This window comes from Melanostigma gelatinosum, assembly GCF_949748355.1.
Source record: "Melanostigma gelatinosum genome assembly, chromosome: 12".
NCBI lineage: Eukaryota > Metazoa > Chordata > Actinopteri > Perciformes > Zoarcidae > Melanostigma > Melanostigma gelatinosum.
Genome location: NC_136645.1, coordinates 19,409,460 through 19,430,579, shown reverse-complemented (window position 1 = coordinate 19,430,579; position 21,120 = coordinate 19,409,460). Strand labels below are relative to the sequence as shown.

At 45.1% G+C, this 21,120-nt stretch overlaps 1 protein-coding gene across 1 annotated transcript in view; it reads left to right on the top strand.

Annotated features, from left to right (window-relative positions):
* The window catches only part of cdh23 (cadherin-related 23), a gene marked incomplete at its 5' end in the record, with an annotated part of 136,382 nt that overhangs the window by 20,150 nt on the left and 95,112 nt on the right, over positions 1-21,120 (top strand). The window contains 3 exons of the mRNA XM_079280584.1: positions 3,083-3,225; positions 3,504-3,551; positions 3,954-4,046. Of these exons, the coding sequence (XP_079136710.1) occupies positions 3,083-3,225; positions 3,504-3,551; positions 3,954-4,046 (284 nt within the window). The remainder of the gene's footprint in view (positions 1-3,082; positions 3,226-3,503; positions 3,552-3,953; positions 4,047-21,120) is intronic.

The following is a 21,120-nucleotide window of genomic DNA, read 5'->3' as shown; positions in this document are numbered from 1 at the left end:
GATGTCCTCCAGCGGCTGATTTAGTGCCCCCGTTGGCTCCCTTGCTTTTCCTAAAAGATTGGGCTGAGTAAAACATGCGGCATGCGGCTGTGTGTAGGTTAGCAAGTCCTTCTTTCAGTCTGCTGCCTCTCCAGGCTTTGTCAGTGTTGTATGTTTTATGGCCGTGCGTGCGTTTTTTCAGCCCTGCCACAGTGACGCAATGATGTTTTGGCTTCATGCAGAAGTCCTACTCTAACTTTGGTAATACATTGTATTTGTTACTTAAGTCAAAATACACTCCATTAGTCACCTCTTCCTATTAACTCTTATTCTGCGATGCTTCTTTTGTTTCAATGCCTCTGCGCAGGTGCGGGCCGTGTCCGGAGGCTTTACGTATTCAGGATGTCCGACTCTTTCTTGTGAACGCGATATCTCGACGCTGTTGGCTTTCCACCCATTTAAGCCTGAATGCTTCCAATATTTTCTGTTTCGATTTCCCCTGAAGTATCATCAAAGTAGAACCATTTAAACCAGTCATTTATTATATTTTGGCCTCTTTCCATTTAATATCATCGGTCGCATCTATATCAGCTGCATAAGTACATCAATTAAAAAATGTTACGCATTATTTGCAATGCATTCAATTCATTTGGAAATATCTGGAAACACAACTTTTGGAGTGAATCTGTGTGTATTCTGCTATACACACAGAGTGAGTCTTTACTGAACCCTCAGGAGTCCACACACCTGTAAAGGCTTCTGGTTTGGGCCCCCGGGGGTCTCTCGCTTACATTTAGCTCTGCTGTGGTCGTTGTGGTTTGACCCGACTGTCGGATTCAGTATTCAGGGGACAACGGGGGGTAGAGAGAGAGAGAGAGAGGGGAGGTGGAGAGATGGTCCCCCAGTCCATCGCTCTTGTCACGAGAGCAGTGTTGCAGTGTAGAGGAGAAGGGGAGGGACGATGTTAATGTGCACTGTATCATTCATAACAGTAATACTGGCATCACTTGCTGCTAAATAGCATCATTTGTCAGGGAAAGGGCTTGGTGCCACAGTGTTGCACATAGAAGGATACCTACACTAAACACACACACACACACAGTAGACTCCATATTTGTGATTACAGCAATGCTATAACCAATATTGACCCTCAGTACTTTGTACCCTCGCCACATTTCAATTCTGAAATCCCTCAACCAAAATACAAACCCCAAAACTGAAATTGACCTCAACCAAACCTAGTCCTGACTTTCAACCTCATCTTTCTGTCATTCATTTGAGGATATTTAATCCTCTATATTTATTCAAACACTCAAGCATAGAAATGTCAAAGTTCTACATCAGACAACTCTGTTTCTGAGTACAAAGTAAGTTCTTTTCTTTATTGCATCCATTATGCTTTGTCAAGACATGTTACTTAGGGCACGCTTAAAAACTGATGAATCCAATGAAACGAAATTGGAGAAGATAAGTAGGAATTGGAGTTAATTCATACATAGAGTGCAGTAATCTCAACTGAATAATATTCCACTGTAGACCGATTCACCAGATGGAGATGTATTCTAGCCTCCGGTCCAGCACATGGGCTGGATAACCAACCCATATGCTTAATGGCGTGTTCTTAGTTTCTCTCTTTTTTCCCGCAGCAGAAGTTAATCTTCCACACCATTGTGACTCTCATACATAGTCTTAGTTTCAAACGATTTGGTTATAATTCATCTGTTATCCTTCGCTCGAGTGTGGAGCAGAGAATTCCTCCACAGTCGAGAGGGCCGGAAGGAGGAAGGGGAAAAAAACAGTTATTATTGATGACTGTGAGGTAAAATGCTCAATTTATACCGTCTTCAACCAAATTATAACTCATATTGAAAGCAGCTGAATTTGCATAAATCTCATTAGACGCAATGAGTGGAGTTCATAAATCGTTATATTAATTTGTCATTTTTGCCACCCTTTCATGGGAAAACGGGGTGTATTAATAAACCTAGAGGGGTGTGTGATTGTGAAGCCTAATTGGTCGTTGTGTGAAGCATTTTGGTGCTCAAGCGACAGGCTTGATTTAGTTTGGCTCAACCTCTATTGTCTGACCGAGTACCTGTAGGGAGGGAGAGAAGATGAGTGAGTGAGTGTGTGTGTGTGTGTGTGTGTGTGTGTGATCTCATCTCTCGTCCATCCGCTCGTATTCAACACCCTCTTATTTCTACTTAGTCGTCAGGACTACGGGTCTGCAGGTCAATGGAATGTCTTCAGAACTACAGTTTATCTCTACTTGATGCACTTGTACATGTGTGTCTACATTTTAGCTCTATGTACGTTGTATGTTAGTGTTGTGTGAGTCAAAAGAAAATATGATACAAATGCATAACCGCTGGGGTCCAATGTGTGTGTGGTTGATATCAGCGGACCCTTCCCAAGCTATTTTACCCTGGACAGAAATGAGCCTTGACCCTCTGCGCTGAGGGGGTCTCCGTGCTGTCTTCCATGCCCCTCCTTGCCTCCGCCTTGCCCTTCTTGACACATCGGTCCAGCATGGTGGGTTAGCCGGCCTAATGGCGCTCCACCTCTGGGTTTGATTAGCCAGCCTGTCTGAGCTCTGGTGTCTGTGACGAATGAAGTCTATGAACCACTGCGGCTCCAATTAAAAAGCCTTCCCTCCTCTCTCCCCATCGCACGGGGCAGTGTGTTTGCATGTGCTGCGTGCGTGCGTGTTGTTACGCCATCTTCATCCTCAACATGAAAATGCAGCTTGCTGTAACCACACGACTTAAGTTCAGCGGAGGAGCAAGTTGTTGTCACGTCGATCTTTGCCCCGACCAGGTCAGCTTGCTTTCTTCCTTTAGTCCACTTAAATGAGACGAACAGCTCGAACAGCAACATCCAGACGGGTAACAATAATGCTTCATATCACACAAACGCAGGGAAATGTTCATCATACGCGTAACATATCCTTTCATGTAGCTCAGTCAGTAATGGGACATCAAGGGTGACGACAGAATCGCAGTGTATTTGCACTCTATTGCTCTTTAGATTGGTGAATATGAGGTCGCCATAACCAATTCAAGATCGTTGACCTTTGACCCTGTTGGGACTCTCTGTCTGGCAGGTTCTTCAGTGGCCGAGCTGAAGGCCATTGATCCTGAGGGGGAACCTCTCATGTATGGTGTTTCAGGAGAAGAGGCCACGAGGTATTTCTCTGTCAACAAAGACACTGGCGTGGTCTGGCTCCGACAGCAGCTGGACCGTGAGGTATGATCACCAAACACACACACACACACACACTTACACATTACCTAACCAAAGAAGTACAGAGAAGAAAAGACACTCACACAATTTCAGGCTCAATTCTGAAAATAGGAGCTGGAATGTAAATGATGAAATAATGAAAGAGCAGTGAGAAGTGTAATACTCCTCGGTGGGATGAAAAGGAGGGTTTTGTGTTCAGAGTGGCTCTTCTCTGTCTTCTAATGCTTTTGTGCGCTGCTGTTTTGCCCCCGCGTGTTCATGCTGACCTCTGTCCCCAACAGACCAAGTCAGAGATGCAGGTCGAGTTCTACGTGAGTGACATCCAAGAGGTAAGACAGAGATTTGCACTGTGATCACAGTTATGACACCTCCTGTCACACGCTGACACCTTGACATCGCCCGACCCAAATGTCACAGAGAGGCCTTCTCTCTCAGCTCGTCTCCCTTCCAGTCCCTTGCTTTCATTCGCATCCTTATTTTCCTCCTCCTCACATGTAATCGTTGTGACACCTGTCTCACTCTTTAGTGACTGAAACATACTGATGTTCAACCTACTCTCCCGCCGCGGGTCATCTATCACGCGCTTGTCCCTGTTTTCCTGTTGTTGCTTGCTTTCACTCTGGTTCTTGGCTTGTTGTGGCCCGCACTCATTTTCACTGAGTGCAGCTCTTTGACAAGTCACTTGTGGAGAAGGCTCGGGAACAGGTTTACCAAGGCGTTTCCTCCCTCAGATGGTCAAAGACACGGTAAACATCCAGATTGGAGACGTGAACGATAATGCGCCGGTCTTCCACGGGCAGCCTTACACCGTCCACATCCCAGAGGTAAGGCTGACAGAAAGTTGTTTCATGTATGGTGGTAGTCCAATAACGTGTCAGTCAGAGGTTGTGATGCAGACAATGAAAAGCAATCATGTACAATATTATTTCTTGTTTTATGATCCTCAAAACAATGATTACCATCCAAGGAATAGTTTCCTCACAGTGATCTACTATGAAGTGCTTTGATGAAACCGTGGTTTGCTTTTTGGAATTTAAGAAAAGGTAAAAAAAAATACATGTATGAAATTCAGCTCAATGTTTTGTAACATGGTGGTTGCGCCCAGCAACCACCATCATGACCACCCAGGTGGTCATGAACAATTCCTCGCGTTTTGGTCTCTGGTGCCCAGGAAATGGCTGCGTTTAGCTGCACCTGCGATCTTCCCATGATTTGAGGGGTTGTCTTCTCGCTCATATTGAGAGTGTGCACTGCCTCCGTTTGGAGGGAATTAAAACACTCACCGACTCGCTGCAGTGGAGACCTCAATCTCTTCTCTCCCTTCTCTGTCCTCTCCCTGAATACCTCCCCTCTCGGCTCTCACTTCTCTCCATCTTCCTCTCTCCTCTTTGCCCTCTCCCTCATCTAATCCTTGATGGAAGTAATTGCCAGAGTGGAGTGGAAGACTTCAAACGGAGGCTGAAATCCCCCCTCCCCCCCCCCCCCCCCCACACACACACACACACATATTTTTTGTTGTTTGTATTTAGCACATACCCCTTTCTGAGTCCTCACCAAATCTTCAAAGCCACTGGCTTTCTCTCTCCCCAATCCATAAAGTCAGGCAAATAAATGAGAGAAGGAAGGACTGTTAAGACCACCCACCAGGTTCCCTCAGGCCAATGCAACCGCTGCTCAGTTGTGTCCGCCTCGCACATGGTCCACATCCAGACTCGCCAAGCTCTGCAAACAATAGGCTTGAGTTTAGCCTCCGAAAAGCCATTAAACAGAGCTGTGTTTGACCCTCAGTCGCTCACATCTTGTTAGTTCCCTTGCATCACTCGGTGAATCATCACTGCTCATGTCAGCCCTGTCCTCCTGTTCCTTACAGAATTTAAGCTTTTTTTTTTAAATTTAAGGCAATGCGGTTGTGGCAACAGAACAGATCCTTTAAAACACCAGACACAGCAGTGAGTCCTGTATCATCGACATTTCTCTGCACTGAAATGAGCTGAAGCCTGCAGCAGTGAAAATGAAAGATGAAAACCTCGTGTATGTGAGCACAGAGTGAGACTAATGCAAGTGGAGTGTGTTTTCATCACAAATCAACGTATTTGTTATTGTGACTCTCTTGATTAATGAGACACAGGAAATTCATATTTTCTGTGTTGCGGTTGCAACGCAGCTTCCAGTCCACAGAGAGCTCTTCATTCACGCCTTCCTTCTCCTCCACCTGGAAGAGGGAGTTTTGGGAACGATGCTCATTCAGGAGTCAGTCTGCTCCTCGTTGCACCCCGTTTCCTCGTCCTCTACCATCTTCACCTCGTCCCGTTTTCCCTTCGCTTTCATCGCTGCACTTTAATGGCCTCATTACCTTTATTGTGACCCTAGCGGGCAAAGCAAACACGCTGCGGCATCACTCCATCATGCCGTCGCTCGCTGGACATGCCAGAGTAGCTGGAGGTTAGCGTACAATCAGCACTACTCGGCAGTGCTGCTGAACTTCAGCGCACACAGAGAAAAAGATGTGATGGATGTGACAGATGACAGTGTAGTAAAAGGAAAAGAAGAGGGATGACAGAAAGACAAAGGTGGAAATGATGGGATTTAACACCGGGATGCAACAGATAGACAGAGGCCAAAAGAAAACAGCTCAGAAGGCTCGAGGGTTGTTGAAACAGCAGAATAGTCAGCGGAGGCCGTACGCTGAGGCGGGCCTGACACAGCTCAGCGGTGAGCAGATGATGCAATGTGAGCGGCAAGGTGAGCAGTGCAGTGGGGAGAGCGGGAGAGAGTGTGTGTAAACGTCGTTTTAATTTGTAGAGCCATAAAGAGGGTGAAGGGGAGCAGGTGGGCTGCTGGCGGTCCCTCTGTCAGTGCTAATGAGCCGGGCAGATTTACAGCATCCACACACTCAGGCGGACAGCAGCAGAGACTGGATACAAGGAGAGGAGGCTATCGCCAGAAACAATGTTTTGATGGAACGGCAGATGGGCCAACCCAAATCCATTATTGCATGAGATGATGGAGTGAGCACGCAAACATGCCGAGAAGTGTTTTTCACATTCCCTGAGCGCGACAGGTAGTCCTCCTATCGAGCAAGCCCTCTACCATTAAAATGTTTCCAGTGTGCATCCGTGGAGTACAGCGCTGCTGTGTGAGCAACTGTGGGACCATCCACGGCTTGAAGAACAAGCCTCTCCAAAAACACTCGCACACCCCCCCCCCCAGCTGCCTGACTCTCATTAACATGCCAGCACTGACAACCTCTCTAAGTGTGCCCACTGTGTGCCATCTCCTGCTGCTCCACTCGCCACAAACACAGTTTTCTTGTTCCTTTGGTCACCTGTATACCTCTGCTTCTCCTCCTCTACGGTCTCTTCTGCCTTTTTAAAGGAAGAGTGTGCAGCATTCAGGCGCACCTATTGGCAGAAATGGAATATAATATGTATGTTTTCATTCGTGGGTAATCACCTGAACTTTAGAATTGTTTTCGTGAGCTTAGAATGAGCCGTTTATATCTACATATAGCGGGTCCTCTTCATGGAGCCGGTTGCCATGTTTCTACAGTAGCCCAGAACGGACAAACCAAAGACCGGCTCTAAAAAGTGCCTTTTTGTTTTCATGCGTTTGCGTCACCGTTTACTCTCCTACAAGCTTGGCACACGAGAGAAGTCCAAATCTTAAACACTTTTAAATGCCTGTCTTGCGTTGTCTTCTTTCCTACACGGGCAAAACGCATTGTCTTTATGCCATTTGTGTCTCATACACTGTCACCTCACATGTATTTAGTCATAATTTATAGATATTTTTCATACTTGTTTTTACCACGATCTTAGCAAGATACAGTTTGATTTATTGTTTTGGTTGAGTCCCTCCACTTGTAGCTTCTCCCAATCTACACACCATCTCTTTTTGCATCTTCTTGCCAACACTCCCATTCATCCTCACCCACAGTAGCTACGCAGTGCAGTGGAATCCTGCCTTTCGCTAACGCAGGTTATAATGATGCACACAAGATTGTATAACAGACTTCAGACCAGCGCTTTCATGCGGCACATAGATGGATTAAATGTATTGGCAAACAGGCAGACAGGCGAGAGGCTCCAGGTGATAAGATATCCAAACTGTATCTGTTTACTGCCTCTGAGGTATGTCGGGCAGATGAGCAAATCCCTCCTCAGCCTCTATTTTCTACCGGCCATATCTCAGTGCCCCTCTCTAACCGACAGTAAGCTCTGGTGAACTACGGCTGATGTCACAGAGGAGGAAACCCCTCAGGTGAAAGCTAGGCATCTAGACAAAGAGAAGCCCTTCAGTCTGCTCTGATAAGACATCCAGAAACAGTTTGATTAAGAAGTACAGCAACATGAATCCTCAGCAGAGCTTATTTGTTCTGAAAGCAATTATAATTCACTAATGTTCAATTCAATGATGTTTTCGTGGTATACTGCCCAGAACAGGAATCTTGCTCAGTGACATGTATGAGTTGGATAGTTTGTGTGTTTGGGAAGTCGCTCCGCTGTTCAAAGGCACTGAGACAACAGCGCATTCCAACCAGCGTGATTTCAGCCCCAAACTTTTGGCTGCTACTACTTCCTCCAAACAATTTTGAGATGAATATCATGACAGCATTTCCACGCACACACGCACGCAAATGCACTCGTGTTTGAGATAATATTGGCAGAGTGTGTTGAGAGCTCCTATTACGCCTGTGAATGAGCTGCTTAGTGCTTGATGTTGGCTCTGGCAGCAAAACAGAGGCACCTGCTATTTGATGTGCCCTCTGTCGCTGTCAGGTAGAACATAGATGAATCTCTTCTGTTCCTTTTCTTTTTTGCCTTTTTTCCCCCGACTTCTGAAAGCTGAAATTCAATCCCTAATCTTTCATCGCCTTCTGCCCTGTATCTCGGCAGGCTTCACAATCCAAAGGTAATTTGTTCACCAGCTTACAAACCGATGTTTCTGCTCTAAAGCAGCACCTCCAGTCGGCGGACGACTGGTGTCGTTGCAAGGTTCTCTGGGAACTTGAAAGAAAATCAGTAGTGGAATACATTTCTTTTGAAATTACAGTCATCAAATATTTGTGACTTCATTTCTGCTCAACGATCCTGCACACAAGTCAGCAAACACATGCCTTCGTTTTGAAACGCACACACACACACACACACACACGCACGCACGCACGCACGCACGCTCGCACTGACTCCTAGAAGTTGGATTTAGCCCGTAATGATTTCAGTGACATCTCTCCTGGTCTAGTGTAATTGAATCTAGTGGTTACTGAGCTGAGTGTTGGCTGGTTGACAGGCGCAGGCTCTCAAAGAGAATTCTGCCTGACGCTAAGACCCTGAGCCCCATAGGGAGGGATTTAGGGAGAAAGGGAGAGAAAAAAATGGATAAAGTGAGAAGGTTAAACGGGAAGCAGTCAATATTTGACTCATCTCGGGCTCCATTTGTAACTTTCCCCGACACAGATTTGGTGCTAGGACCCAATTCTAAGCAAAAGTTTAAAAAAAATCTCCTTATTGAAGAAATTTGCAGCAGACATTTTCTCCAGTTTTCGATGGCAAATGAGAAGCCGTTTATGAAGTCATGAATACAATTAGCAAGAAAGTGCTTTTAAGAAGCGTTGCAACAGTAAAGTGTTGTGTTTTTTTAGATCTTGTCTCCAGCTACTCGTGTGATTATGTCTGACAGCACTGATTAGAACACAGCACATGATCATCCTACACTTCTTATACAACACAAATACAGTACATATGGCCGGCTTATTTACAGGCCCGCGAGGTTTTACCAGCTGTTTGTTCACATATGCACAAAGAGCCCCTTAATCTCTGTTTTTGCATTTCAATGATTAGTTGTGTGTGTGTGTGGAGGTGGAGATTCCCATCTGCAGATAGTCTCTATAGACGTGTACTACACACTTGGGTTCATTTGTGAAGAGCACATTCTCGAAAGGTGCGAGTGCAGTCAGTACACCTGCATGAGCGATGATTCCTTTGTGGCCTTAAGTAAGCCTTTCAGGGGCAAGTGGTAGCTTAAGTGAGTTGTCAGAGAGGATGTCGTGCCTGTAGAACAATTCCTTTCCAGTCCAGGGGTTAAAGCAACGAGCGCTGCCCGGGCCTCACGTATGCTGCCACTCGTGAAGGTAAATCACCTCCTCTTCCTCTCTTAATCTTTCTGTCATTTACTTTATCCCACTGAGCATGAAGAGCACCTTGATTTGCGTGCTACGCTGAGATGGGCGCAGATTTGTCTGTCAAACAAAAGCTACGGTGTTTGTGAGTGACCATCGAAAGGTTTCTGAGTTGGCGGGGTGGGGGGGGGGGGGGGTAGTACAGGTAAGTAAGGTGGGAGCACACAAGGAGAGACTGAGGGAGAGGGGTAAGAATTGAAGGGGGGAGAGAGAGCGGCTTGCACTCCCAAAAGCCATTAAAGTTTGATTCACCCACTCCTCACTCTTTGAATAAATCAACCTGTCGTTCTCTCTCTCCCTTTCTTTCAAGCATGTGTGTGTGTGTGTGTGTCGTTCCCCCCCCCTGCCTTTGGCGCTCTCCTCCTCTCCAAACACTCACTTGGCAGAATTGTGAATTCTGACAAGGTTTTTGCTAACATTGGAGACAGTTGTGCATCTTGTCAGTCCCTCCATATTTTAGCTCTGTGATCGTCTCCCTTTCTGTCTCCCACATGAACATGAACACAAAGTGTTGCTCCCGCCCTCACCGCTTTTCGTGGTCTGTATGGGAACAAATCTCTGCTGAAAGAAGAGAAATGAACTTGTGGGGGAAAAAAAATAAAAAATGTGTTGCGCTACAAGTCGTTCCTTCAACCTCACCAGGGCTCCATTTTGGCATTATGCAAATTCCTCAACAATTCTTTCCCTCTGTGTCTCGATGTGCACCTCCCCCTCACTGTTCCTCAGACCGTGGCTAGATTCTCCTTCAATAGAGCTTCATAGCCTTTCCAATTTGCCCAAATCTGTTTTGGCTGTCACTTCCACAATTGAGATGGTCGGGTGAAAGGCATTAAATAAAAATGATGCATTATAGAGAAGTAAGGAACAAAGTGATAGGAATACTAAAGAAACACTGTTACTGCTACCAACATTTCCCCTCTTCCTACACAAAAGCTCACTGTGGAGTGAAAGAGGAGTTACTCTTTCACTCTCTTCTACAGACAGCATAACTGACTTGGACTCATCTGGTCGTTGAAAGCCAGTAACAATGTGTTGTTTTTTTGCTGCTGCTTTTACACTTCATATCCCGCAGAGATGTGCTGCAGCAGGCATACATGACAACTACAACAAACACCTCTCAAACTAATTAAGGTGGCAAACAGATGTTTAAGCTCCATCTTAAGGCCCGTCTTTGTCAATCTCTGCTGTATTGTCAGGTAATCGTTCTCGTGAGTCTGATGGCGTCTTGTTTGAAACCAGCTTTGTGCCCCGCTAGCTGAGGGGGCTGACGGCGGGTCCGCCTTTTTGACATTTTGGTTCCCAGTAAGACGTCACAACTACGATCTGCTTGTCTGAACTTTTCTCCAGTGCCAGCTGAAGCTCTTACACACACACACACACACACACACACACACGAATCTCGACTGCGCAGATGACCATGCTATTCATGTCCCCCAGAGCTTTTGCATTTTGGACACTTTATGGACCACTTCTCCTCTAGTGTGGCTCCAAGTCTAAGCCCAAAATGTCAGTTTTGCATGAGGCACGACAGGCTGATCGCAAAGTGATTCACCCATGCACGTGTGTGCTATCACAGTAGGAAGCAGTTTGATTTGACTAGAACCACCTCTAAATGTTACATTTTGGCCCCACTGCTGGTAAGGCTGGAAAAACAAATCATCGCGGCTTCTCTGTAGGATGTTCTGACTGAATCTTTGCAAAAATGCTTCTGTCTTATCCTTCTTTCCAAGGATCTAATAGGGGATGGTCCTAACTGCATCATCAGCGCTCCCTCCTGGTCTCTCTAGATTGCACCGCTCCACCTCGGACCTTGTGCCCGAGTCGTCTGTCAGAGTGTTTAAAACAGTGTTCCACTGATTGTAAGTTTGAGAGTCCTCGCGTGTTTTCTTTCTGTTCTGTAAGAAGCACAAGTTTTCCAGCGTGGTCACCGACTAACATGGATACCAGCAACCGCCACCAAGGTCCCTCCTCATCCAAATGAAACCAACCCCCCCCCCCTCCACCCCTCTTCTTAGCTCCCCCTTCCGTGGTGTCCCCACCATCAGTGCTTTGATGTATAATTGAGTGCGTTGTCCTCCCTCTTACTTCCAGTCTTTCTTCTGTGACCCCCCCCCCCCCCCCCCACCACCACCACCACCACCTGTCTTATAGAAAGGGTAGGGTGAAAGGGGAAAGGACAAAAGAGGAAATTGAGATGGTGCTTATCGGGGGGATTTTGGCAGGACAGAGGCTCTTGGATTGTAACACAGCTACATTATAAGAAGAGTGTCGGCTGATGCACAGCGTAGGCCGAAATGAATCAATAAAATGCTGTGAAATGTTGCATGAGCGAAGGGGACTGAGAAGACACAGACGATCCTCGACACTCCTCTCATTGAGCACTCCGTTGCTGGTGTCGCGTCTCATCAACGAGATGTAATTAAATTTGACAACGTGATATTCCCTTAATTGAGATGAAGAGAGAAACAAAAGGGAAATGAAATTATGGAAGTAACAGGTTGGGGTATTTGCTTTGTTGTAGGAAGTACCACATTGCCATGTAATGATCACTTTATTGCCATGTTGTATCAGTGTTATTGGTGACCCCAGGGTTTTCTATCATCATAGAATATGCACACAACCTTTGGTACATTCAGCTGTCTTTGTCTTGAACATCTTCTTCCTACATGCAGCGCTACAGCTTTGCTTGCTCTCTGTCCCCACTCTTCTCCGCTGCAGAGCTACATGAAGTGATTGCAAACCCGGTGGTGCCGCGGTTTCTCTGTGCGAGCTCCGTCTCGTCACATCGGTTTGTCTTTCTGTACGTGACTTCACATTGAGCTCAGTTCTATTCGGTGCGATCAACGGGGTGTGGTGCCCGCAAGTTCGGTGCTTACTTTGCAGCATGCTGCCGATATGCCAACACTTCTCTCTTATTTGTCAGTCTCCACGTTCCCACAGAATATCACACACACCTTGTAGAGACAGACTTGGGAACGATATCTCTTTACCTTTACACGGATAAAACAGTCCACATTAGTATCAATACTTTGGAGAGCTGAAACTAATGAGGGGATTCCAGTTTAGTACAGTACAGATGAGGCAAATGTTTTGGATGAATAAATATGCTTTCCTGGCAAATAGTCTTCTTAGTCTTCCTCGCACACACACACACACACACACACACACACACACACACACACACACACACACACACACACCTACACACATGCTGTCCTTTGGGGAGTAACCACTGGCAAACTGAAAAACTGGAATACTGCATGGGGAATTACAGGCACCTGTGGTCATAGTGCAGGAGGAAAAGCAGCTTGGATACAAGTACTCAGATGTGCCTCCAATTGCTTGAAGTTTGTGAATTATGCATTGGAAGGGCAGCATGTATATTTCTGCTTGTGTCTGTCTGTCTGCGTCTGCAGAGAGACACCTAAGACATTAAGAGCGATGGAGCCCCATCAGCCCACACGATACCCTGCGCCCGCGGCTGCAGATAGAAAGAGCTGTTGATATAGAGCTCAGTGTACCTATAGGACCAGACTGCAGAATGGAGAGATTCAGGGGTGCAGAGTTGAGGATGAAGTGAAAACACACAAGAGGCTTGAAAACGAGCACCTGCAAGAAAGGGGAGGGAGGGGGGGGCATCGAAACGCATGTGATGTTGCTGAGATGGCCTCAGGAGCAACTCGGGCAGCAATGGTAAATATTTATTTCGATATTGCTTTTAAACTAAAGCATTGTTACTTCAAGGCAGACCAGGAGCTCCAACCAGGGACACCGACATGCAAAGACTCGGTTATACTTTCCGCAAGCACGGTCGCTGACGAGGGTTTGTGACGAGGACGCATTTGGATTTTTTGTAGGTTTTTCCTGTCAGCAAACACACATTGTCAAAGCTCCTCAAAGTTCTCGATTTTCTTCTCCCATCCGCATCCGCTTGGTTAGAAAATGTTGGAGGTGCACGGAGAGACAAAAACCTGCCGCATGGAACCCGAGTGAAGGGCCATGCCTGATGCCTTGACGCCATTTTGACCCTCGCCCCCAACATGCAATCTCCACGGACTGGTGGTTTCAAACCTTTTGGCTGTAAGACCACGGTGTGAATCATCCCATCCTATAGAAATCTCATGTAAAATGTAAAAAATGTAAAAAATAAAAAAAAGAAATAGGAACAGATGGATTTTTTAGGTTTTGCATAAACTGCAAAAACACCAAAAAAATAGGATATGGTGTGTTTTGGGATCTGGGTAGTCTAGCCCCTGTGTTCTCTGCATACGGGGACACTGATTACAGTAGTTTGGACGGTAAGAGGTGACCCTCCATGTCAAAGGAGAAAATAATAGCGTACTGCCGGAAGTCACATGTTAGCCGGTTGTTAGCATATATTAGCTGCTTTAGCTGCAGGGAGTTGCCTCGGGGGAAATGTCAATTTCTCATAAGTTTCTTTTTTTCATTGGTAACTCACTAAAATTACACATGAAGCCCAATTATTGAGACCAACACCCAGAGAGCAAACCTCCGCTCCAAAACTCAACACATTTTCTGCTTTGCACCCAATGTGCAAAACATGTCAAAACATGTAGTGTTTTTAAACCAAAAAAAAAAGCCTGTGTAAAAGCAATCGTAAAAAACTGTGACATAAAGATAATCAACCCTTCATCCAAGTATCAGCATCAAACACAGACGGCTCGTTTGGAGGTCACTTTTCAGTTCTGCTGATTTGAGTGCAACGCTCACACTCTCTACTTTGTCTTTGTCTAAATCTCTTCCCACGCAATTTCTCCAACCACGGCCCTTCATCTCTCCCCTCCGCGTTAGTTCCGGGTAATTGCCTGAACAATGTTTCCCTCATTCCCACTGAATCCAGATCAGAGCACTTGCGTGTGACTTAGTAAAGTTACCGCTCCGTATTGGATCATGGCGCTGTGTGATGTTGTTCCAGATGTGTACCTTCACAGGTGATCGACCCTCGATGTGAATAGGGAAAGATTATGAACGGGAACAAGCAGCGTGCGGCTTGTTGAACAACGCGCGGCACCCGTCGACATGCCGCCGATGAAGCTGCACAGGTCAGTGGGTGCTGCAGGTCGGTCTCTCTGCCTCTGGCTCTGCTTATGGTCACACACCTCTCGTATGCACACGCACTAACACCGATCCAGGCCGCCGACATACACAAGCTGAAGCACTTCAGCTGGTCCCTGGTTCCCCCATGTCTTTAAAAGAAAGTGTGGACTGATTAAAGTCACAGTTGTATGGGTAGCTGTGAAAAATATGACAAAATAAATAAATAAAAGCGAGTGTCTTGCCCCTCTAGACATCCGCCATTTATATGATAATCAGCTCCACTTTAATTTGCATTTAATTCTATTTAAAAAAAAAAGACTTTTTAAAAGGGAGAAGAAGTGGAAAAGAACGGGAAAGATTATGTATGAGAACAAGCTACTCTGTGGGAGGAAAAGCAAACGGGCTTTCTTATCTTTTACCTTTCACTGTCTCTCATCCACGAGTTCATTCTCTTTGGTTTATGTCAGTGGGGCTTTTCCTCGAGGGCCAGTTCATAATAAGAACATACGTCTTCTATCATACTGTTGCATGTTTGTGTGTTTCCCAGTGTGCCTTCTTACCGGGTTTAATCCCATCATTCTCTGGTCATGGGCGGATTCTTTCTACCCAGTTGGACCTACCTAATGTTTTGAGAGGCAGCCTTGGACTGGAGAGCCACTAGCTGAGCTCTATCCTTATCATTATTAGGGGAAGTGTTTTTAAAAAGTTCTTTAAGATAGCTTTTGCACGAACAGGGTTTATCTGTCAAAACACTGCACACAATTCACACAAGCAGAACACCTGGGATGTTTTGCAAAATATATCACTTCATTCTCAACAATACAATAATTCATAAAAACACAATTTTGTTACCTTATTGCACACACGGTTCACACAATGTGACACACAAGAACAGCACTCACTGCACACTGATGGAAATATTTAGTTCTCCACACGCTTAGATCAATCAATACACCCATTAATTTCCAACTGTTGTATTTTGCTCTGCAAATCAGAAAAGAACATTTTCTAAACAGAATAAAAACACAATGGAGACAAAAAGAAAGAGGATTTTTTTCAACTGTTTTGAAAACGGGTGTCTTGCTGCTCTGTTGGCTTCCATTGTTGTTGTAAACAGGTAGTCACGTGTTCTTTCTTTTTCTTTTTTCTTGTGCTTTCATCCGGACTGATGTGTCGACACTCAAGCAACTAAGTGTTTAGTCCGCCGACTTGTTCATTGGCCAACTGGTCCATGGGTGTGGCCTTTCCAACTGCAGTGTTTCGATGTGAATTCATGTGAGATTCCCGCGTGCAGCGTGTTGAGTTGCACATTGGCTGCAAAGCAGAAAATGAGCGTTTTGGAGACTTGAGCGGATGTTTTGCTCTTTGAGAGTCAGTTTCAATAATTGGGCTTTATGTATCATTTTTTATTTATTTCTTTTTTTAAAATTTTTTTATTGAAAGACACGAGACAATATTAAGACAATACATAGACATAACAAGAGGATGACAAGAACAGTGGGATAAAAGCCAGCAAATATCATATAGTCAGTGTGTGTGTGCGTGTGTGTGTGAGAATGTCCTTGAGCCTTTCGAGATGGAGGAAAAAAATATATATATACGTATATATAATAATAATAATTTAAAAAACCAAACTAAAAAAAAAAATGAAAAAATGAAAAACTGGTAAGTATGTGTGCATATGGATGTTCATGTATGCATGTACGTGGGTTTCAATTGGTTGTCCGGCAAGAAAAACAAAACAGAAATCAACAATAGTAAAAAAATACACAAACAAATATATATATACACCGGTATATATACTATACATATTTCAATATTAATAGAATGGGTGGTGTCACGTTTGCAGAAACATAGTGAGGGATGACCAGGTGGAATGGTGTTCTGTTGTATTGTATATGATGGATGAGGTTAGATTTTCCATTGAAATATATTCTATCATTAAGTTTCTCCAGTGTGCGATGTGTGTGTTATTCCTTGATTTCCAGTTCATGAGGATAGTTTTCTTGGCGATAGTTAGGGCCACAAGGAGTAATTTGCGGTTTGTTTTACTCAGATGTGTTGTTGAGATGTCTCCTAGTAAGCACCGTGAAGGGGATAAAGGGACGAGGCAGCCCAGGAAGACAGACAGTGACTCACTTATTTCTTCCCAAAAGTGATGAACTGGTGTGCAGTGTCAGGTGGCGTGAACAAAGCTATCCGGGCTGTTTTGAGTGCAATGTGGACAGATATCTGACGTGAATCCCATTTGAAACATTTTTTTCCCGGTGTAATGAATTCTGTGAAGTGTTTTATACTGTATTAGTTGTAAATTGGTATTTTTAGTCATGAAGTAGATGTTATTGCAGATTTGGTTCCAGAAATCAGCATCAGGAGTGATGGATAGGTCTGATTCCCATTTTCTTGATGGTATGGATGATGTTTTGTCAGACTGTGATATTACTCTACATATTTTTGAGATTAACTTTCTTGAAGAGGGGATATTAATTAATTCTGAGGTTGAGGGGGGTAATTCTAGGTTTGTGGCCTGAATGTTAAGTTTGGATTGAACGGATGATTTGAGTTGCAGATATTCCAAAAATGTATTGCTCCTGATGCCGTACTTCTGAACCAAGTGAGGGAATGAAACCATGGTGTTATTATTGAAGATGTGTTTCAGATGAGTGATGCCTTTAGCGGACCATGTGTGGAGATTTAGAGGTGTCTTGTGACTTAGAAAATCAGGATTGTTCCATATGGGAGTACAATTTGAAGGTGCAAAAGTGATGTTAGTGATTTTGTGGAATTTCCACCAGGCTGTCAGAGTTTCTGCTATTGTTAGTATATTGAAACAAGGATGGCGTTTGATAGATTGGCTTAAAAATGGTAAGTCAGAAACCTGAATGTCCTTACAAACTGTCTGTTCTATATCTAACCATGTGTTGTCTGATTGGCTGATTTATGTGTCATTTTAGTGTGTTGGCACTACAATGACAAAAACCCAAAGATATCTGAGTCATTGCTAACCTCTAAGTGAACCTGTTTATGTTAAGTGTCACCTGTGGAGGGCAACGGTATGGTATACGGGAGGGAAGCACTATTCCAGGGGGGACTGACTTCAACACAATAAACAGCAAAGTATTTTGGCATGTCATCAAATAAGGTTAGTTAGCGACAGTGCTAACTGAATGTTTAGTACAGCTTTGCTAATAAGAGTGTCAGAACTTAAACATAGGCACCAGTGCGTCCATATAATTTGCACACTCATTTCCCTCACAATGCTTGCTCTGTAGAGTCCTGACGAGATGGAATTCTCTGAAGAAATAAAAATCACTTGAGGGGGTTTCTGACTCCTAAATCCTACAACATGACCAACTTGTGAAGCAAGACCGGAGCAGTGTTGGTGTAGCGCACACAGTATAATGTCCTCGTCAGTGCCGCTTATCTCCCAACGAGCTTCTGTGCAGTACATATTATACATAATAATATATATACATTCACCATTTTAACCCTTATAACTCAGTTTGGAGACATATAATGTATACTGACTAAAAAAGGGCCATCATACAGTACATGCATTTTTCATTCTACATTTCTTTTTCTGTTATAAAAGCTGACTCACTGTTTTGTGTAGTAAATATCCTAAAGGAGGTTGCCTATCGGCACCGAGCAGCAAGAGGACACTGCTCCAACATTGCTACAGATACCACCTTTAAATACAAGTTATTAACTTCCACTTTTAGTATTCTCAATTGCGATGGATAACTGTCCAAAGAGGGTGCCGGTCCGGCCGACGTGGCCCGTCCTTGTACCCTTCCCCAGGGATCAAGCCGTATGCCACTCTCTGACTCACTCCGGCTCTGTGGATCCCTGCGGCATGCCGGACCTGATTACTTTTACATTTAAACAAACAGTCCTGGCTCTTTGGAGGCAGTCGGCCTTGAGCTCTGACAGCGGTAAGAGTGATCAGGAGATAAAGACATTCTTTGTTTCTTTTCTCTGCTGATAAAAGGCCCCGTCCCCACACGCAATCACACAGACGCACACCCTTATCCATTGTCTACATTGATTCCCTATCCTCTTGCTCTCACCATCACTGCTGCCTCAAATTTGACCCTATCCTAAATCCTAATTGTAACCTAAGTCCTTCTAATCCGTTTAAACCAACCTCCACGGCAATTTAGGAGGCTAGTACCACACAAAATGGCCACTCTTTAGAAAAAAAGTACAACTGAAAAGTACAGGAAAACATCACATAATGACTACACACACACACACACACACACACACACACACACACACACACACACACACTCGCACACAAATTCATAGGCTGTCCTTGCCTTTCAAAAGTGACTCTCGCTGTCTTTTGGTGTGGAATCATTTGGTTCGGCTGAGTGCTTCTCCAGAAAATCGCCCATTGCTCAGCCATGCCGCAGAGAGGAAAGCAGTCCACGAGTAAGATGGAATAAAAATAGCTTATAATGTGAGACATTCTTTTGCCAGCGGTTTCTGTACAGTACACACAGACTTCCTCCATATTAAGTGTTGCGTTCGGTCTTCATGACCAGCTTAACAGTAATTCATTGGGTCCAGGAGGTCAAATGAATTGCCAGGAAAAGGCTAACTGCCGTTAGAAAAGGGTAGAAGAAATGAATGGCAGCAAATGTGTGGGAAGTGCATACGAAAACACTGCCAATCCAGTCATTGGAGTACCGGTCATTTATTTTCTGACAAGACCAATCTTAATCGAATAAGCAGATGGGCTAGCTGATCGCACTCTGCAGGTGCACTCATTGTGCGTCACCGGAGTCTTACACACGCTGCTAGCTGGACAGCTGTGAGTAATGTGGCGAGACGTGGACAAACTGTCTTAGAGCGCACAACAACAACGCCACCCTAGGAGTTGCACCTAAAGATTCACTTGTCCCCTGATCTGTATCAGGTTCCCAAAGACACTCAGGTTCATTATACAAATGAGCAGGAGATGTGGTTCCAATACAAAATGATCTTTATTCTACTAAACAATGCACCGTTTACAGTTTATACACGAAATCCTAAAAGAGCCGTTATACATTTAAAAAGAGGAGGACTGCGGCTTACCAGTGGCGAGGTGGACCAGTGCAGGTGAGGATCCCGAAAGAGGAGGCACCCCGATCACCCGTGTACACAACACTCACACACACAACCACACGTGAGGGTCTCAACCCGGGGCACACCAAACGACACAGCACACAAAGGGAGACACCACCACCTGCAAGCACCAACCCCACCACCTTGGCTTAGCAGCTCCTACAGGGACAAAGAACACAATTATAAAAAGGCTCTGGTTCTCAGGAAAGGAAATAAAACAAAATCAAACAAAAGGAAAAAATAAGCAAAAGGGAAAACACAACAATAGCTCGGGTTGGCTGATCAGCCACGGGGGGTGATCAGTAACCCAATCTAGACACACTAAAGGCCAGAGTGGGCCTTCACATCCGTTGGTCAGAATACACGAAGTGAATGGCTCAGGCTAAAAAGGTGGTTTTCATTAAAACAAGGGTGCTGCTAACAACAGCACAAGACAGGGGCGCAGTGCTGATAACAGCAGCATCAGACTCTGTAGGCGACACAGCGCCGGTCAAAGTACACGAATCCCATAGACAAAACACCAGCACACAAAACAGCAGCGTCCTTAATTTACGCAGAGTTAGCTGCAGCCGCAGCTCTGGCGGCGTTCCGCTTGAACCCAACCAAAAGTCCCCCGTAATACGGGATAGCATAGAATTAATAAATGGAAAATTAACACAAAGTATATAAACTAACAGAATAAAATTACCTTACCGATCAGGCAATGTGCGTCGGCTCCAGAAGGGGGGAGGAGGGCATGTAGCATAGCTACCGGCAGCTAGACAAGCAAGACACGGTCACCAACAGAACACTAGAGTATATTTAAATCAGGACCCAATCGAGACTCACCGACAGCTCCGCAGGTGAATCACCTGTGCAGGACGAGGGGAGCCCCAGAGATAGTCTAAAAAAAGAATGAAAGCCAATATAACGCCAGACCAGTATGACCGGGAGAAACAATGCTGCTGCATTCCTGCATACCTGCACAGCGGCGGATGTCCGGCAAACCGGAAGCGGGACACGCGTTTGACGTCAGGAGGGAGCAGAGGGGATCCCCGGCCTATTTATGCGATGCCCGCCCACTGCGATTGGCCTGGTAATTAAAGGGACACAGAGGCCCTGCGAATGGCAATGCTCCCTTCTGCTACAGTAACAACAATAGTCATGTTCATTGTTTACATTCATATAATCATTTTGGGGAGTGGCTTTGGAGGAAGTCCTGAAGGGGACGGGCTGTCAGTGCTGCCGACTTCGCGACTTTCTCGCTACGTTTAGCGACCTTTCGGCGCTGGTGCTGCTTCCTACTTTCATTGGAAAAGAGTTGGCAACACTGGTTGGTAGCTTACTTTTACTGTTTTTTTTTTCAATTTTGCTGACAACTCACGCTTAGCCATACTTAAACAACACGGCATATCATTCCGAAATGCCTGTACAAAGCACAGTGAGTGCTTGCTCAGCTGCCATTCGTCAGCTTCAGAATGAAGCTCCACAGGAATCTCTCCAAGAAGCCTCATTCCTAGAACTACTGATGGACACATATATCCGCTGATTGCATGTTGTCACTCTGGCTG